This window comes from Netta rufina (assembly GCF_964035555.1).
Source record: "Netta rufina genome assembly, chromosome: 8".
In the NCBI taxonomy this organism is placed as follows: Eukaryota; Metazoa; Chordata; class Aves; order Anseriformes; family Anatidae; genus Netta; species Netta rufina.
Window position 1 is genome coordinate 1566113 of NC_140131.1, and position 20289 is coordinate 1586401.

Genomic DNA, 20289 nt, shown 5'->3' on the forward strand with positions numbered 1-20289 from the left:
TTCTCAGAAGCTGTTTTTGCAGTTGGAGGAGCCCCGAGGAGCACAGCACGAGGCTGCTGGGTGATGGTGTGCTGCTGTCCTGGGGGCTGCTGTGGGATGCACAGCTATAGAGCAAATCTACCAGCAGTTGGCTCAATGTTGGCTCTACTTTGTTCTCAGTACGCAGAAACAGCAGGCTGGAAAAGGAAGGTTTGAGAGGAGCCGGGGTGCTTGTGATCACTGCTGATTAAAAGGAAACACTCTGGGTGCTGCAGTGAAACCTGTGAGATGGCACTGGCTGCCCTACACAGGGAGAGCTGGTGGCAGGGCTTGAATTTCACCTTTCTGAGCAACCCTAAAACCACTGTGCATGCAACCATTTTTGTAGACACTGCCCACTGTAGAGGTGTCAGTGCAAGCAGAGGTACAGCACCCTATACAATCGGTGATGCTGATAATCCCCGTGTGTTTTGGCACCAAATCAGAAGGCAGTGTTACCATTAAAATCAGTCTTGTCATGCAGCGGTCTTCGGATTTGAGATCACAGCAGTTTATAGAGCTCCTGTAGAAGATAACATAGCTGGATCTGGAATAAAAACTAGGGGAATGGGCAAAGAGATCTCCCTAATGCAGCGGTGAAGTTTATTTTTCTATTTCAAGTGAAACGTGGTGGGGAGAGCTGTGGCCTTGAAGCAGCAGTCTTGTGCTGCAGGTACATTTGTTTCTGCTTTAAAAGGAGATGTTTGCAGAGCTGCCAAGGATTGTCTCCTCCTCAAGCTAGGTAGCAGATTTTAGTGTCACAGGAGGCTGTTACATGAATTTATGCCACTGCTTAGCAGCTTGTATGGCCGGCTGGGGGTGGGGGAGTCACCTGAGTCAGGGAAAGGAGATAAAGAGCTGGTGCTCCAGGTAAGGTCAAATCTGGACAACCTCACCCCTAGGAGCAAACCTCCAGCTTTGCTTTTAAGGGTGTTTTGTCCTGTGCCCAGCTGCACTTGAGCTTGAACAGAGAAAACAAGAAAACTGCAGGTTCCCAACATCCTATTTATAAATATGCATTACATATCTACACCGAGTAAACAGAGTCATTACGTGTGTAACACGTGCTTCAGGCCTGTAATTAGAACGCTTCAATAAATCATTTAAATTCTCCACGGTCCATTTGACTTACTGTACCCATGTGCTGCCTCTTCCTTTATTTCTGGTGAGGATTTCTCCAAACTGAGCCATGGGGGCTGATGGAGCTGCTCAGCCCTGCTGCAGAAACAAATCTCACATCCTTTGGGGCCCACGTGGGGCTGTAGCACCAGGGTCATGGGGATGCAACGACTTCGTGCCAGTGTTCCCTCTCTTTGAGGAACGCTGTCTGTGGGGTGTTGGGCATGTAGGTTTAGCACCAGCTCATGCAGATTTCCAAATGTTGCATTTCTCACTTGGGTGCAGCTGGAGCACAGACTGCAACCGTGATCCTGTCAGATGCTGAGGGCTGACCTACTGAAATCAGCGCTTTTTCTTCTGGGCAAGCATCATTTTAAATGATTTTTAGCTTGTCTGATGTAGTTCAAGCCAGACTTGGTTGCTTGTGGTCGGTGGGACAGGGACCTGAGGGTACCCAGGCTGTATAAAGGCAGCCTGAGCAATTAAACTCTCAAAAAGCCAGGCTGCTGAGCCCCAGCAATCCTGGCTCTTCTGTCTTTAATTCTACCTTAGCGTGCTCTGTGGGCGAAGAGCTGCTGCGTTGCGATGTAAGGCATGAGTGGCACTGCTGGAGAGGTTTGGGAGTTGGCTGTTGTCCCCTGGAGGTGTCCCATACAAGTTGTTGTACCGGCTGCAGTGAAACGCGCTGAAATACTCCACCAAGTGCAGAAATCAAGGCCAGGCCGTTCTGCCCCCCTACCTCGTGAAAGAGCTGCAGTTCAGCCTCACCGTGTCCAAATTCAGTTTCCCTCCGTAGGAAAACACGGGCGTCAGAAAAGTTGTTGGGAAGACAGAGATCGGGCTGCACTCCAGCTCCTGCTGCTCGGCAGCGGTGTCCGTCGCAGGGGCCAGGATGCCTGCGGGCAGGTAGCCTGGAGCTCTGTCGGAGATGGGGTTGGCGAGGTACTCGGAAGCAGTCTGCATCTGTTCTGTCACCTCTGCCATCCTTCTGTACAAGTACGGGAGCTGGTGTTCGTAGCTGTCCCCGTCCGTTGTGCTGGGCAGAGCCTCGTACTCCGACTCCTGCTTCCCGAAGCTGCTTTCCGATTGCCAGTCGTGATTTTCTCTGCCGTGAACCTTGCCGAGGATGAGCTTGTCGTGGAAAATCTGGGAGTCTGTCTTCGTGAAGCCCTCCTCTACTTCTATGGTTTCGGGCTCTTCGAAGCTGCTTGTGTCCCGCAGGAACAGGCTGGAGGGCACGCTCAGCTCGCCCTGGTGAGGGGCACAGGGACAGCAGCCGCGTTAATCCTGCAGGCAGTACCTTGCGACCTCCCACCCCTGAAATGCAAGCACCTCCGCACAGCAGCTACTGCTAGAAGCAAAAACCTCTGCGTTGTGCTTGCCTTTGTATGATGCACACTACAGCCCAATGTAACATGGAGCGGGGCTTATCCAGCGCCAGAAATTGCTGGATTTGCTGCATTAAGAGCTTACCGACGTACAAGGCTCTGATTGCTTTTTCCGCTGAAGATGGGGGGATTAGGAGAAGAAGCAAAGCGTAATTTACCTTCACAGCAGCGTAACTCTTAGCCCACGTGGCGTTAGCTGGATCTGGGATGGCTTTGTTGTGCCACTGGGGCACGGTGGCAGAAAGCAGAGAGTACAATCTGCAAATGGAACAAGTGAAATTAAAAGCAAAAATACCGATACCTGCGAGTGCCGCTGCACTGGGCTGTGCTGCTTGCGCGTGTAATTACTGACGAGTGCTGTTAATCACAGGTCTGCCTTAGCAGAGATCAGCAGAAACCCAGCCTGCATGGGACAGATGGATCTTGATGAAGTTTTGGGGAATGCATTGATTTTGGCTGACTGGACAGAACAGCTTTTGACTTTTTCAAATGTTTGGGGCCATTGCAACACTTCAAGAGCATACAATAATTCCCCCAGTCTTAGTTTAAATCTGAGTTCAAATCCCTCAGTCTTAGTTCAAATCAGGGGGTGCCTGCTCTGAGTGCTCATGTTTCCCAGGTACAAGGCCAGGGGTGAGGTAATGCTGAGCAACTCCTGATTTAGCAAAAATAAATGCTGCCCAGCATCTTCTTCCTGCCAGCCCTCGTTAGCTGTTCATGAGTAATAGCAGCACCTAGCACAGTGTGCTAGGCACGGCCCCAACCTGCAGTCCTGGAAGGGCAGCTTGGGGAGGTGTTCATGTTGCTGTAAAGAAAAATGGCTTTTAGTCACAGTCTGACTTCATTCCCAGGGAGTTACCAAGGATTGTACAAATTCATTTCAGTGGAAGCAGGCCTTAAGCTCTAGATTAAACCATCTGAGATATGAACTACTGCTGTATTTTAAGCACAGTTTGTGTTCTTACACTCGTAATCTGAAACCTTTCTTCAAAACAATCCTCTTTCTTCCCCAAGATGTCCTGAAAGCAAATTTTTGCGCCTTCTAACAGAACTGCTATCTTTTGTTGAACCAAAGCAGGTCGATGTACTCACACTTTTCTTGCAGGACGCATGGAGCACACGCAGACTGAAAACACGAAGAAGCTGCACGTAAGTACAACGACGAGCCAGTCCACAGCACCTGAAATACAGAACACGCACATTTTGGTATTTTTAAATAAGAAAAAAATAAATAAATATCTGCATTCAAGTTGGACAACAATCATGGCTTGACTAGTGCTTGTACTCATAAAAAATACCAAAAATTTTTAGGCTTAAAATCAGGAATCTGAATGGACTGATGGCTTTTGGAGAAAACGGTCCATTGTCACATTAGAAGGTCTACTGCTGCCTCTCGAGATGGCCCTCAATCCAAAACGTGCAATTGCTGGTCTCTCCTCTAGTACTGAACCTGCCCCTGGCAGAGGAAGCCAAGGGAGTGGTGTTAAGTAGAGAAGATCTTAGGGAGCTCTTTAGTACATGTTTAATAAACTATCAGTGGCTTAACTGGTCTCAGTGAATAGCTTGGCTTCGATATGCTTGCACCATCTATTTTAAATGTAACTTTCAGAAATCCACACTTTTCTGCTGGGAAAACTTTTAACTTGTCCAGATTGTTTTAACTCCCCAGACTTCTTCTGAGACCATGAAACGAGCGTGCCTCCAGAGGGCTATGCAGCATCGCCAGGCTGTGGCGATGTATTTCTGAACTCGTACAGCTCGGCTGCTTAGAAGTTAGAGCCTTCTCTCAGTTTGCACATGGGTCTGCACAGCATGGAGCAGTTAAACCAGGGCTGTTGGCAATAGTTTGTGCTCCAAGTGCGTGAGCCTGTGCCTGCTGCAGCTGCTGCAATGTGCTGTATTTAGAGGTCAGGTTCCCATTCTCCACTCTGATTCCTGTTGTGGCATACTGCGAGGAAAATGAGCAGAATAAACTTTTTGACAGTACTTGAGCACAAATTTAATTTAAATTAATACAAATTTTAAATCTAATACTTTTTTTTTTTTTTGATCTGGGCTCAAAACAAACATGATCAAAACAATTCACCTTGCAGGACAAAACCCGATTACTTCTGTTGTCTGTGGTCAAAAATCTTTTGTCAAGGGGCTTGTTTTTGCATCCCCTGGGCAGCACAGAAGCAGGGACCACATAAGATAGCCTTGCACACTACACAAGCTCACTCGTAATTCTGTGCTCCCTATGTCTTTGGGGTGACAGCTGCTCCTGTACCACAGTGAGGGTTCCCATGTGAGGCTTTGAGGCAAGCAAGACCTGTACATAGATATCTGTGTACATAGTTATCTGTGCCAGAACCTGATGTGCACAAACACCTGGGCAAGCAATTTGAAAGGGTTAAACCCTTCTTTCCCTCTTTGCAATAAGCAAGGCTGCTAGCCATGAACTATCAATGATGCAGATAAAAGCTTAGCACAGAACCAGAGGTGTGAGACAAAGAAAAGTATGGTGCATCTTAAACCCAGCTGAAACAAGAGATCTTCAGCACTTAAAAAGTGCATAAAGCATTTCTAGTGTGTGGAAAACACTGGGCCAGGGACAGAACCTCTCTGCTGGGGGCAAGAGACCAAAAGCTTCATTACTTTCCAAGCAAACCAGCTCCCTGTTGCCCCAGGGGCTCTCCCCAGCAGCCGTTGACGCTGTCATCCACAGGATGTAGTTCTCACCGCGTTGTAGGTTCGTGATGTAAAACTCACGTTGGGAAGTTGCATTAGAAATGGCTGAAAGGAAAAGGGGGAGAAGAAAATGAAGCATCTAGCACACGTTTTTACTGTGTTTAATGCTAAAGAACGGGATTTCCTGACCTTGGAGCATGGAGAAGCTGTTTGTGAACAGCTGTAGCAGAGCTCTGCATCTGAATCTTGCTGCTAAACCTCACTATAGAGTGTCTGTCTGTGACTCCTCAGCAATATAGAGCTGTCTGAAGGCATCTCTCCCCCCACCCCTCTCCCCTCAATGCACAGCACGTGCACACCACGTCATTTTTCACCAGACACCTACTGTAGAGAGCCGGAGCCACCTCGCTGTCCTTTTTTCGCAGGTATATGTTGTACGCCGTGATGCAGCCCATTTGCTGGTGGGATGGGATGTCCTCCCACGAAACCAAGACACCATTTGTCTGCGGTGTTGTGTACATCTGGGGCCCAGTTGATGGTGCTACAAAACACAAGACTGACTTTTAAAGCTGAACTATTTAAGCTGGCTTAAAAATCTCTGGAAGGGTATTACCGCGATTTACCTTTTTCTCTCGAGTATCCCCTGACTGATGCCACTCGTCCAGCTCTGTCCTGATAAAGTGCAAATACACTGATGTCATAGCACACGTTATCTTTTATGTGTTCTAAATAAAAAAAAAAAATAAAAGTGGATAATTACCCAAAGAAAGTATTTACAGTTATGGCTAAATATTTTCATTACCTGTGAGTATGAGATGACTGTTATATATGAGTATGAGATGAGACTATTACCTGAGAGATCTGAGATGAACTGTCTCATTTATTACAGATCTTTCATAAAGTAAGAAAAAAAAATGCATCATGGTCTCCTATTTAGCTTGGCACAACCTTACTGTGTATTAAAAACCCATCCTGACACTCCTCAAGGGTGAAACCCTTTGCTGTTTCATGAAGCAGTGGCTGTCAGAAGACCTGGATCCTCCAAAGCAAACCTTGGACCACATTTTGTGCTCAAGGTAAGCAGAGGAGGAAAGTGGCTATTACACAGCTTATTACTCTACAATATGCCACAGAGGGTTTTGCTACGTGTAGGGTCACCAAGGAGGCACAGAAACCTAACAACCTTTCTTCCTCATGACTTCATACAAACATCGTCCCCCCAAAACGTTTAATGGGGGTTATGAATGAGTGACAGTAATTTATTTTTCTATTTTTCAAAACCGACTATGAAGTAATAGCATGAACTTGCTGGTTAATTTTTTTCCAGTTGCCCAAGAGCAGGTATTTAAAATCCAGGGAGGCACAACACCAGGATGGAAAACGGGAAAGACTAACTAGAACAACACTGGCTGTCCCTCTGTAACTTCACAGCTACAGCTGATATAAAGAATACAGACACTGGTTTGGATGAGTAGCAAATAACTGCTACAATGGAAATACTGTTAAGTCTTTCATCTTGTGTTCCAGCTGAGTTTTAAATGTCCTATTTCATTTCAGAAGGACTGATTATTATTTTATTTTTTTTTGAGGCATTCTACTTAGTTGAGGGACTTGCTGAGTTGAACTCCAAGCAGCCATTGACTTTTTTTCTTCCTATATAGAAAGCTTTAAATACCGTAATTTCTTATGCTGAATTAGTAAAAATCAGAACCTGACTTGTTCCTTAAACAGTTTCCAAAATAAAATGGCACTTCAGCACCGTCCTATGTCTATGTGGCAGTTACCTGATATCACTGTAGACAGGTTGGATGCTACGAGCTTTATCCAGGTCGGAGGAGGTGCTAGGCTCTTCTTTCTGTGTGTGTCCATCCATTCCACTACGTAGCCATTGATGAATGCAGTGGATTTATTCGGAGGTTTCCAGCTGACAAAGATGCTGCTGTTTCCCATGGGTATAGCAGAGACTTTCTGAGGAGGAGGTAAATCTTACATGGAAGAAAGAACAACCAAACAAAAACCACACCATCAGCACAAACTGCCTTAACCAGGTTGACTTGATAAGTTTGCTACATGTGTTTTACTGTGTTTCATCCACTTTGATGCTATGCAGTGTATGAAAATAAACTAAAATTGGAGGAAAAGGTTGTGATTATTAGGGTGATCTCTGCCTGTGCTGGCAGGAATACAGCCATAGCCTTACCTTGTCTCATGGTGTGGTGGTCTGAACATACATAGCTTTGTTTCTGCCACCCCCAAGCCCTAGAAAGATCCTGTGACAGCACCCAGTAATGCCCCTGCTCCTGCCTTACAACCACAAACACGCAAGATTCCCACAAGACCAAACTTCGTCCTTTCACAGACAGGCCCTGCTTACTTTGTCCTGGAGGAGAAAATGTGGGGAAAATCCCCAGTTTTTCATCTGTGGGATGAAAACACCAACATCTTTTCTGAATGTTTTTTTTTTTTTTTGGTAACAAACACAATTCGACTCAGCCTGCAAAACAGTCTTTGCCTTACTACCTCCATGAAATTATACACAGTTCTATTTCTGCTGTGATTTCCCCTCACCATCACTCTCCCTGCAGTTCTGCCCTCTCCCATGATTTTTATTTTTATTTTTTTTAATTTTGCATAGTTTCTTTTCTGCTGTGTCAGCCTGCCTAGCTTACAGGGAGGCTTCCACCCATGTCAGCAGAAGGAGTTACAGTCACAGCTGTACTAATTCAGGGCAACTTGACTTGTCACGAACCTGCACCCTTGCCCTTGACAATATTTGTAACTGGATCTAAACTCCAGCCACTGCAGATTCACTGAGATCAACCCTAAGGAGCACAAAGTGGTAGGACCTGGATGCTTCTGTGGCACGAATATTATTTCCTGTGGCTCAGACCCTTACCCCCGATGCCTAGGTCAGTCACGATGACTGCAGGAGGTGAGCTTCCCCTCGAGTTGTCAGCAGTGACTGTTATCCTGTAGTCCATCTTTGCAGTGGTTCTGGTGTAACTGGTTTGTGTGGTAACCTCTGCTTCGGAACCGCCGCGATTTAGTGCTTCCAAGGTCACCGTGTACTGCAGGATTCTTCCTTTTGCTTCTGACTTGCTCAGAGCCTGAAAAGAAAACACATTTCTTAGCACTTCAGTCTTCTGACAAGAGCAAGGACTGGGAGACAGGGGGAATAATAAATAACAATAAAACAACAATAACCATCATTCGGTGCATTGCAAACACACTTTGTACCAAACCGAGGAGCTGCCTGGGAAGGTTTCAGAACTGCCCCAGGAGGGAGGCACTGGTTTGGCTCCCAAAAAGGGGTGTGCATTGCCAAAACCAGCTGGTTTGCTGCCTCTCTGCGGGATGAGCATGCAGTGGGTGCACCCCACAGCTGCAGCACCTGCTCCCCACGGTGAATTTAAGCACAGAAAAAAGCCTTTCTTCAGCCACCACCAAAGCGACTAGCTCAGCCAGGTAATTCAGTAACGTGAACCGACTATTTCACCTCCTTCAAAACTAACCTTCTGTCATGAAAGGGATCTTTGTTACACCTGTAAGCCCTCCTGAAGGCTCTCCCACACTCATTTGGCCACAGTTTGTGCACTCACGGTGTGATTCCCAGCCAAACAATGGCCACGGAGCCTTTTCCACACAAGACCAAGAACTGAGGCAAGCCCTACTTTCAGACCCTTCTGTGAAGGCGGCTGGGATGCTCGTTATTTCCTGGCAATAATGAATCAACATGTTTTTCTTCCTTTCCAAGAAACACTACATCCAAAGTAACATTTCACCACCTCCCGGGAGCCAGTGATCATAATTAGAAGATCAGACAGATCACTTGCCTTGTACAGGCTATCAGCCTGTTATCAGCCCTCCAAAAAAGCCTCTTTTTCTGGAACTCCAGATCTCCTGCCCTGTGGCAGATGGTGGCTTCAGGGCATCTCCCCAGTTCAAATGCTCAAGGTACCCAGTGTAAGTCAGGAGCTTTCACCTGAAGGAAATTTTTTATTCCTCCCTTTTTGTTCTAACACAGAAGAGGCTAGTTACAGTGACAATGTTACTGGCTGGACAATAGCAAATTCCAGCTAACGTTCTTGGTAACAGATGAGCAGTTTTTACTATTTTCTTTTCTAAAAGCAAGAGGAAACATGGCACGGCGATGCTAGAGGGATGAAATATGGCATGACAATGCTAGAGGGATTGCTTGGTCATCTTGTTGAGTATAGTTATGGCATTTTAAAGACAATATAGTTCCTCCTCAGTACCAGCCTGAGAATACTATTCACAAATGAACTGGTATTTTTATTACTAAAAAAATAAATAAATGTACTTTCCAAACAGCCCAGCTTTATCGACTAGTATACTGGCTGCAGTTTCCCTTTTCCCATTATTTTGCATGTCTGTGTAACAGCTGCACGATGTAACACCTGTGTTGGGTTCTCCCTTTGATTTTGCTGTAGCCCAGCCCTGTGACCTGTCCTTTCCATTCCCAAACCTTTTTCCAGCTCCTTCATTGCTCTTCTCTTAGGAATCTGTAGCATCTGCCCACATTTTTCCCATCTCACCTTTTGGTAAGTGCCACATTCTTCTCCTTCTCCAGATCATAACATGATAATGTGCTACCTGACGATTTAGTGCCTCCACAAAGATGTTTTCCATTTTGTATGCCCAGCGTTCAGTTGCTGAAGAGTTCCCTGGTAGCAGTTATGACCCTCCGAAAGAAGGACCCCTGGAATCTCTCCCTCGCTAAATTTATTAGACCCTGCATCTTTGTCACGTTGGGTATTCTTCATACCAGATTGCTGGGTTTGGTTTTTTTTGAAGCAAAAGTGTTACTGAGTTAATTCCCTAATTATAGGCACAAGAGCACACATTTTTCCTGAAATTCTCTCTTAAGGTTACATATCTTTCTTTTTTATTTCTTATTTATTTATATATTCCTGTGTAAGTCCAGTTTAGTGAAGCTCTTTAGCTGGTGAACTGCTGCCCTTCCGAACAGAAACATACCCGGGGCAGTGAAAGATACCAATTTCTGTTTCTTCAGATTGAAGTCACACTTCTCACAAGGGGAAAAAGAGCACTGACTTCATAGCTAGATATGTAAAAATGAGCAAGTTTTGATTTCGGTGAAATCTAGAATTTTGATAAAAGCCACAATGAGATAAAGAACTATTTAAACGCAACCACTTAAATACACATCGCTTTGAAGAGTCAATCTATACTGTCACTTGTAACACTTCTGTAGCTGTTTTTTCCACTCTGGGTGACTGAACGCACTCTTCATACTATCAGTTTCACAGTTTCCTACAGTTCCTACGTAGTTAGTTAATTTGTTTGGATGTTTGGGTTTTTGTTGATTTTTTTTTTTTGGTCATAACTAAACAAAACTAAACAAAAGGAAGTGGGGAAAAAACCCTTAAAAACAGGAAAATGTTTGCAGTTTTACAAACACTTTGGCAGTGTCTCAGGACAAATACAGTGTCTGAACCTATTCTGAAAACCTTCTGAAACCCTGATGAAACTAAACTGGCACTAGTTTCCTTGGTATTAATTAATGGGAAAACACAAAAACATACACTGGTAATACATTGTACTGTCTGCGTCTTCTGCCTTGGATCTGTTCTGAAAACTATAAAAACAACGTATCACACCCATTTTATGAATGATACTACAGGAAGTCCGTGTAGATAAAGAAAGTGTTGCCAGCACTCTACTGCAAGGTAAACATCTTAAAGCCACAAAGTCAAATAATTACCCGAGAATTACTGCTTTCACTTACAGTGTAGTACTACTTGTTGTGGAGAGAAGATATAGCATTTGGAAGATTAACTACAGATTGAAAACTGCAAGTCAAAGAAAATGTAAGCTTAAAAAAAAATAAAAATCTTAATGGGTTTGAAAAAACCACTGCAACAAACACCCCACAATCTGAACACCCCTCCTACGACCTGACTTCTTAGTGCTGTATCGGTAAGACTGGAGAAACTGAGTTACTGAGCACCTTGGGTGGCACCTGTCTGCATCAAGTTCCACAGAAAGGATGCAATAAGGAGCCTGTAAAGCCCAGCAACGCGTTTTTATTTATGGCTGGCTGCCTTGCTTCTCTCTGTTAATGCGGTCCCTGAGGTCAGAATCTGAAGCACGATGTGGGAGAGATGTCACTGACAGCTCCTTGCTGCCTGAAGACAAACCTTCACTGAGCACGTTGTTAGAAAAGAGCCCAAATTGTATAGTAATGTGGAATTTTTAATCCGCAGGTTATTCAAGTGAGTTGTAATCTGAATTCTTTTGAAGCTACTGTCCATTTGGGACATCATAATTTCCTTTATAGGGCCTCAGCCACCAGCCCTCCAGCTTACTGAGCAGACCCAAACAACCAAATATTTTCTGCCCCTTGTATATGAAAATACTTGCACTGAGTTTGTCCAGTTTCAGATTTGCAGCTTTATTATTAGCCAACTATTTTGCATGTGGCTTGCCTGTTGCTTGTTTCATACCTGTACAGAAAAACAGTTTCCTTCTGCTCCTGCAGTATGATGAGATTCAACTGACCACTGACAAAGCACCAACACAGACAAAACAATTTCAATTTCCCAGACTATATCCAGCTTTAAAAAGTTTTATATAGTTTGGTTATAATAAAGGCCTTTAAAAATAAATCACCTCCTCTAGACCCAGTGTGAAAGGGGGAAGGGAATGTCTGTCTTTGAGAGAAAGGTGGTAACTGAATGTGATACTTCTACTTTAGGCAGTCATTATCTGCTTTTCACTGACATGATACGCTGGAAAGCTTTGGAAACTTTTAAAGGGACATTCTAGACAGAAAAAGATTTGATTAAATCTTGGTGAGGAAAGCCTCGGGTAGCAGAGTTATTCTATATCTCTGGACAAAGCAGTGGTAAGAGTCCTGTGCTCTATCTGGTTAAACACCCTTCCAGCAAACATGTAAAGTAGAGTTCACCCTCCAAAGTTGCTGATTATTACTGTATATGCTCTAGTTTTACCTAAACGTCTTACCTTCCAAAAAAGAGAAATGTTCTGTGTTTGAGAGTCCACATCCTGCATTTTGTACCAGACATCTAAGAGACCAGTGGGCACTGGATGTCAAAGAAAAAAGGGAGCAGAATTAATGTCTGTATTTTGAAGCAAACAAACAAGACATTGAATAGGCTACATAGGTAAAAATCCTGAAATGACTAAAATTTAGGATTTCAAATCTCTCTGAAATGATGTAACGTGCTGTGGCCTTTAAAGTATTATCTTGTATTTTAAGTCTATATTTGCTATTCCAGCTGGAGCTCAGCTGCCATGATGACTGCAGTCACAAAGAGACCAAACCACAAGAATAAGAGAGGGTTATGCTCTTCCAGGCACTATTTTGCACTCTGTAATCACTGACTTTCACGGAAGCCTATAAATCACAGTGACAGTATTAGTTCTGACCTTTGCATAGAAGTTGGGCTAATGAAGGTCCTTAGGGCTGGTTATATCAATTCTAAAACAATGGACAGCTTAAGGTGATAGGGATTTTGTGTACCCGCTCCTTGTTATCTAGATCTGGGCAATAAATGTCTTTAACAGCTAGTTGGGTAGGACCTTGTCATACGTAGTTTTAAAGCCTGGTTCTTTCCAAGATTTTCATTATGTTTACAGAATTAACATTTAGTAGTCAAAACACCAAGCAGAATCACAGCCAGTCCTGGGAAGATAATTCCGGAAAACCCTTGGTGTTTAGACTGCTTGATACTCATTCAACTTTACAGTTTTGAGTAAATCTTCCAAAATAACACTAAAGCAAACTTCTTGCTGCAAAAGCTAGTGAACAGTGTGCTCAAACAGTTCAGAATCAGATAAAGATATACAAAGACAGCCAGTGTGATAAAAGATAATAAAGCTTGGTTCCTCAAGGTCCCGGCACACAATAAACTAATAAAATTACAATAATAAGTGTCATGGATAACATAAGCAGCAGGCAGTTGATGCCCAACCCCACCTAGAATGGGACTAGGGCTGTCTGTTACTTACTAAATTCAAGGACAGATAAAATCCTCAATACCAGCAATGTTAAGAACCATCAATCCTGTATCCACTGCAAATAGTGACAGGAATAGAGAAAAGAAACAGGACCCACAGAAGAAATAAAATCCGAATGCACTCACTGTGAGCGAGGGAGGAAGCGGCGAGCTCAAAGCAGGAAAAAAAATAAATCAGATTGCCTCTGTTGGACTCCAGCCCAGATTTTAAGGTTCATTTCACATGTGAACTATATAAGTTAGCTAGAAAAAAATGCTCGCTTTAGAACAGTGCTCGCATAAAGCAAGTTTTTGTGGCAGCTCAGGCCTGGAGAAACGTGGAAAAAAAAAAAAAAAAAAAAAAAAGCACCTTAAAAAGGTACACTCCTGAATTTGTTAAAGGCCAAATTCTCGAGTAGAACTTCAACTCCTTTGGAGAAGAGCAACCATTGTGCAGACAGAGCTCGCTACCTGCAGCCTCACCTTGCTAACACTTAGTCTGATGTCAGAAGACATTGATTAGCTGGAAATATTCTTGTTTTACAGCACGGGCTGGGGAGGAGGAATGCTGACCACAAGTACCATAGCAACCCGGACTGCATCAGGAAAGTAAGAAAACTGTTGAGAGGAAGGTGGGGGAGGGAAGGAAAAGTTCACACCTTCTGCATCAATCAATGCTTCTTACAGAAACTGATGCTGTCAGTAGTGGTAAACAGCATGAGTAATAACTGCAGGAGCCTGAAGGTCTTATAGTAATTCACAAAAAAAGGAGCAACGAAAGCCAAGTACAATATGAAAGGAGAGAATGCCAAAGCAGCCAACACATCTTTGTTAAAGCACAGACTTCTGAGAAGCTTTCTTCTTTCATCAGAACTGACAGTTCTGCAGCCTGTGACTTCATACAGCTCAGCGGGAAGTCAAGCAAGCACATATAGGAGCCTGCAGCACCACCAAGACCTCTAGTATTAGAACTGGTACAAACTAACACAATTGCCCCCACATTTGTGCTGTGTGTTCCCTGGAATCTGCTGTGCAGTCCCGTGAAGCAAGAAACATTATCTGCTCACGTTGCAATTCATGAGGGCACTGCTCTCCGGAATGCGTGGCCAGGTTAAAACCATTCGGATCTCCAATGACTCCACTCCTTAGTGGAGGAAGCGACCTGGGAGTTCTCCAAAGGAAATATTTTCTTTACTCGGAAAAAGATGAATTGGCAAAATCAAACCATTTTGTTAAAACCTCCCTCAGGTCTGTTGAAGCTGACAGAACAGGCAGTGTCCTGGCCGATTCGTTCAGCTCCTCAGCAAATTGTCAAGTGAGCTCAAGAACCCAGAGAGTGCTTCCCAAACCTGAGGTTCCTTAGTGACTGAGGGCCGCTTGGCAGCCATCCTGACTTTTGTATGCTATTATTGCAGAAATTCAGTAAAATGCTTAGATATGAACCAATACAAAACGTTTTCCTTTTCCCAGTTAAGCTGCACAAACTTTCTCTGACTTTTCCAGATGTGCAGGAATGCAGGAGGCTGCTGCTAAGGCTTCAGGCAACATGGAGAAAATGTCTCCAACTTCCAGCAATGTCAAAAGAATAAATCCTTCAGAATTTCTCAATGAGCTCTTGAAATTCCTGTTTCATAAGAAACTTAAACAGTTTCTTTCTTACTTTTTTGTTCATGAGGAAGGCTGTTCTGTTACACAAGCTCACTTCTCTGTTGGCTTTGTTTCTGGATTTACAGAGCATCTAACTCAGGACTGAAAACCAAGCAGCATTTTGAATTCATTACCTAAAATTTACACTTCTATGTACACTTTACAGACAGGCATAGTGTACCAAGCCACATCTTGTGTTACCTGCTTCTGGAGTCTGGGTTTGGAACGCGCTCCAGTTACTCCACAGTCCTCTCTCAGGATGAATTTTACAGCTAACCTGAAATTCGTATTCTGTATGAGGCTCCAGACCATAAAGACTGAAATTTTCACTATTGACATTTTCAACCTTTAATGGAAATAAAGGACATATAACTTTAAACTTGCAAAGAAATAAAGTCGATAAATATTCTGTTTTGTGTATTTTACTCAACTTCAAGCAATGCATTCAGCATTTAAAATAAATACAAAGACTTCCAACCAGCATTAGATAAGGCCCAAGCATTTGTAAATTGAATACCCGTAGCCATGAGCTACACTGGGCAGATACGACCACATTTTGATAAAGTAGTGTGCCAAACATAAGCTCAGATTCTTCGGTGCCTCATACGTGACATAAGGGGAACTATTCATGCCTGCAGATTTTTACAGGATGAGAGTTTTACTTTCTTTCAGTTTTAGACAAATGACGGAGGTTTTGATTAGCAGTCAGTAGTTTTTCTCAAATATGATGCTAGAGAGCAGAGAGAGGCCAATTTGAAAATCTGACTCTAAAAAGAAACAAGGATATTAAAGCAAGCTCCAAGGATCACAACTTCCTTCCTTCTCCAACAAAGGATTACCGTGTTCCAGGCATAACCAGTAAGCGGACGGTATCTTGTTCTACAGTGCTGTGCTCGTACTTCATCGTGCCAAACAAATGTGAAATTTGTCACAGAATTTTCAAATTCCACCAACAATCTCGGAGGATGTGGTTTCACTAGAGGCAAAAAACAAAAACAAGAAAATGGCACTCAGGCATGCATCACAACTGGAGGGTTAATGGAAAATAGAATAACGAGTTGAGACTGGATGGATACTTCTTCTGACAGGTTTAAGCAACAAAGGTACAGGGCTCAAACTGTTTTCACTTTGCTCTAACTGAACGAAGGTAAGTAATACATTTACCTATGTCTATCAACATGAACATGAGTGGCTGTGAAAAAGCACTTCCTAGTTCGTTGGAGGCGGCAACCACAACTGTGTAAGTGGAGTCAAAATTCAACTTCTTGCTCAGAACCAGCGAGCCAAATTTATTACTCAGATTTTCTTCTAGAAAACAGAAGATGTCAGTGCCATCTGACAGCCTAGAAAAGAACAAATCCTCTCGGTTAACACTTCCCTCTACCCTGTGAAAGTTGAATCCCTGAGTTCACAGAGGTATAGCACACATCTCTACCAAATTGTGCTGGTTCGGATCTGCTGAGACTCTTTGAACAACTTAAATGATTAAGTTTAATCGGTGATTAAATATTTAATTTATCTGTAGTCTAATGGTCAGATGGTATGGCTTCAAACACGACTTTTCATTCTCAATCTGTCATTCAACCCGTTGTAAAGGTAACTCCTTTAGCTTCTCCATGTACTTTCCTCCACATGAATCAGAGATGATTATATCACATTGCTTCGGGCTGATCTGTCGCATTTTATAATATACTTAATAAATTTCTAGCAAGCACTGCTGTATTTCTATGTGCCATTGCAACACTTACAGGACTCATCCTTCCCTCCTCTTCTGTGAATTAACCCCCTAGTGTCCTTCTGCTTAAAGAGCAATGATGAGTTTCTATAAACTAGGAATGCTGCTCCTACGTTGGCCAAGAGAAGCAGGTAATAGTGAGCTTAGCAGGACAAAGAGATGGTCACATACAGTACCTCCAAAAATAAACAGGCAGTAGTTCAGTCTGTCCAGCTGATTGCAAGCGTCAACATTAATTCTTTCTACCCACATACTTGCTTGAATAGAGCTTTTCTGTTGCAGGCATTGCTAATCACATAATCACTAAATAGAGAAAATCCACTGCAGGAGAACAGCGGGTTTAAGCTGCCGTTTTAAGACTACTCCCACTATTAACAATCTCTTTCCAAAACAGGAGCCATGACTTGGCTTATTCTCTTTACCCACTTAACCCAGAAGTGAGTAAACCACTGCTGTGCAGCACACACAAATGTAAACAGGAAAGGTGTTTTTCAGCTGAGAGAGTTGGCTTTTGTGATCATGGCAGCCTTGGACTGATCGATTCATAAAGCAACTCTCGTGCGATTTGCTAAAAAGGTTGGATCTGGAACAAACAGTGCAAAAAAAAACAAAAAAAAACAAAACTCTAAGATATTATTATAGGTATTGAAGAACCTACTTTCCTGTGTTACTTACTGTATTACATATGTAGTGTTTATGTGTGTAAGCCTTCCTTTATCCCAGGTGCAGGTAGGACTGCCATCTGTCCCATACTGGATACATGACACGTTTCTTGGCTGATCTGGAGGATCTTAAACAGATACTCTTATCAGTTTCTTCCTTAAAATTGTTGAGAGGAGAAATATGAAGAAATGCTGGGGTTTGGTTTTGTTTGCTTGTTTTTTAATGACAAGCGATTAAGTGCAAAGGATTCAGAGGTCACTATATGTGAAAATAGCTGAGTCTATCATGCAGCCTCTTGAGACATGACACTTGAGCAAACCTGCAGTGAATTTGCAAGGATACCAAATGAATACAGGTGCTGAACAACTATCAGACTGGGCACTCCAAGCTTTGCTTGGAGCAGTCAACCATTATTCCTTATATTAAAAAATAAAAAAAAAGGCAACAAAGCACTCATACAGAAGATGACTACTGCTGTAGCAGTTGCTCTTCTATAGCAAGAAGAAAATCTAAAATTTCCTTAAAATTTTAAAATTTCCTAAAATTCCTTATTCTCGCAAGTCTCCTGTGTCCTGAAGAGCCTGGTGTGTTTCAAGCGTAGAACAGGAGAGAGTGAGCATTATTATGCTTGCTCTGAACAAGCAGTTTCATTCAGCACCTCTCTGTTTTTTCAATTACTGGAACTCCTTCGTTCCACAATAGTAAATGAGTAAGTTGGGTAGCATTTCAGTGCTGCTACACGTGAACCAGCACATTAGCTTTTTCAGAGGTTGCACAGTGATACACAGTGGGTGCAGAGGGCCAGACATGAACGCAGAGCCCTCCAGATCCCAACATCCATGGGGGTGGCTGGGAATCTGGGTGTGGAAGCCCCCTTTTGTTGCATAGTTCCAGCCAGCAATATTTTAGATACAAAGCCAATAAAACACAGCACCCTTCCTGGAAAAGGCCACCCACATACTAGTTCTTAACATAAGTCTCAGAAGAATCCCAGAAAACGTTTAAGAACAAGAAATAATGAAATTCTCCTTACTTCCAGACATTATATCGACTCCACAAATGAGTTTTTTCTTGTATTCACAAACTATTTTGCAAGTAAACATGTGCTTGCCATATGTCAGGACTTGAAATTTGGTGCTCACGGAAGTGCCATAATTAATAATTAGTTCGGAACTGTTAAAGAAAATAGCTATCTTGCACTGCTCATTGTATTTCAGTTGTTTCAGCTGGCACGAGAGGGTAATGTTAGTTCCAGGCTGGACATGCGAAGCAGAGTTAGCAGTCATATTTCCTTTGTCGCATATTTCTGCGACCCCGTGGGGAAGTTTGTTAGCAGTCACGTTTCCTTTACTGCACGCTTCTGCAACAAAACAGGGAAAAAAAAACTTTAAAATGAATACATCATTCAGTCTGTAAAGCATGCTGCCTTCTAGGAAGAGGGTCTTCCCGAATTTTTAATGTAAGAATTCCTGTCTCTGCATATGTAACTCGTAATATATTGTTGTGCAGTCTTCACTGATCCGATTACCTGGAGATCAGAAACCAAAGTCTCGCTACCAGTTATCGTACGAAAAAGCACAACCCGAGACAAAATCTACCAATCAGACCTGTTTTTTCACTGCTGAGAGAAAAAAATAATTAGCTAGAGTGCCTCTTTTAAGTGATAATTTATATATATATACATGGATATATATATAAAGCCTTACCTGCTGTGAAGTGCATCAACAAACAAATTGCTGCAGGCACAATCCATGCAAATAACATTTTGCTTCCTATAGAGAAATGAGCACCTTTTACCAGTTCCTAAAAAGTGAAAAAATCGTTTTAAAATATTGGTAGTATTTTTTAACTTCACAAAATTCAAAATGCTTATTTGATGGGTCCTTTCTAATTAACTGTCTCTGCTGACATTGCGCAGTGACTCTCAAGATGCTGTCCCGTGCAGCTGCTGATTTTCAGCCTGGTTCTCCCTAGAGACAGGCTCAATAGCTAGAGGAACGTCAGAACTGCAGGTACTTTACAACTCTGCATTTTCAAAACAGACATTCTTGCTCTCTTCCTTCGCAAAGATGCCCTGCAAGCCCAGAACCAAAAATCTTACTGTGAAATGCACCCAGAGCAGACCAAAAATCTTACTGTGAAATGCACCCAGAGCAGACCCTAAGTACGCCTTGTGCGAAGGATAAATATTTTCCTTATTCATTTCTGCTCTTACACCTCCTGCCTTCCACTTTTGTGCAGAAGTGAACAGATCCCAAAATTTTAAAGTAAACTTCTCCAGCTCCTCGCAGCTGCCTAACAGCCAAAATTTGGCAGGGCCTTCAGCAGAAAGAACACACCGTACCAGGGAGGTTTGAACACCCAGTACGTAGAAACAGCAACTCTCAAGCTTCTTAATTCTCTCCTGGGGATACTCACAGACATTTACATGATGCCCCCTCACCCTCCATCCCCTTCAGCTTCTCAGGGAGTAAGAACATGTGCTATTTCTCCCCAAGACAACGTTTTTACATGCCAAATCCAGAGCAGAAGAGATGTGGTAGAAACGCCTGGTGCTTCCCAGCGCCCAGCCCGGACACTTGGCTCACCTCTCACATCTCCGCAGGGGCAGGCAGCCGTGGCACGCATTTGGAGGCAGCAGCCTAGCGCTGTGGGAACACCAGGGAGAGGGAGTTAAGGACAAGCTAATGAACGGTGAGGAGGGACTAAGGGCATCTGCTAGGCAGGAAAACCTGACTGTCAGTCTGGAGTCAGATACGACGTCCACTGCTGCATGTGAGGGATGCAGCAGCCCCATTACCAAAAACATTTCAGCAGACCCGCACCCAGACTTCCCAGGGATGCCCCCAAACCCAAAGGAGTTGATTTCATGCCGGGTGACTAACACAGACTGGAGATTCCCAGAGTTGAAGCATCGTGCATTAAATGTCGGCTATGACTTTGGGAACTAGCAGCCTTGTAATTTCTTTAGATGAGTTTCCAAAGTGAAAAACATCACACACAGCTTATTTATGAACATTTAACTCTACCCTAAGGAAAAAATAAA

General features: G+C 43.3%; 1 protein-coding gene across 1 annotated transcript; it reads right to left on the reverse strand.

Annotated features, from left to right (window-relative positions):
* Positions 1-1872: 1872 nt before the first annotated feature.
* Positions 1873-19007, reverse strand: IL12RB2 (interleukin 12 receptor subunit beta 2; the record flags this gene model as incomplete). The annotated part of the gene is made up of 15 exons (XM_084291564.1): positions 1873-2388; positions 2684-2783; positions 3618-3705; positions 5163-5300; positions 5581-5736; positions 5819-5920; positions 6980-7180; positions 8092-8302; positions 12204-12283; positions 15047-15191; positions 15685-15821; positions 16010-16188; positions 17256-17370; positions 18277-18603; positions 18950-19007. 15 exons carry the CDS (start codon positions 19005-19007, stop codon positions 1873-1875), a joined length of 2553 nt encoding a protein of 850 aa, XP_084147690.1.
* Positions 19008-20289: the final 1282 nt, after the last annotated feature.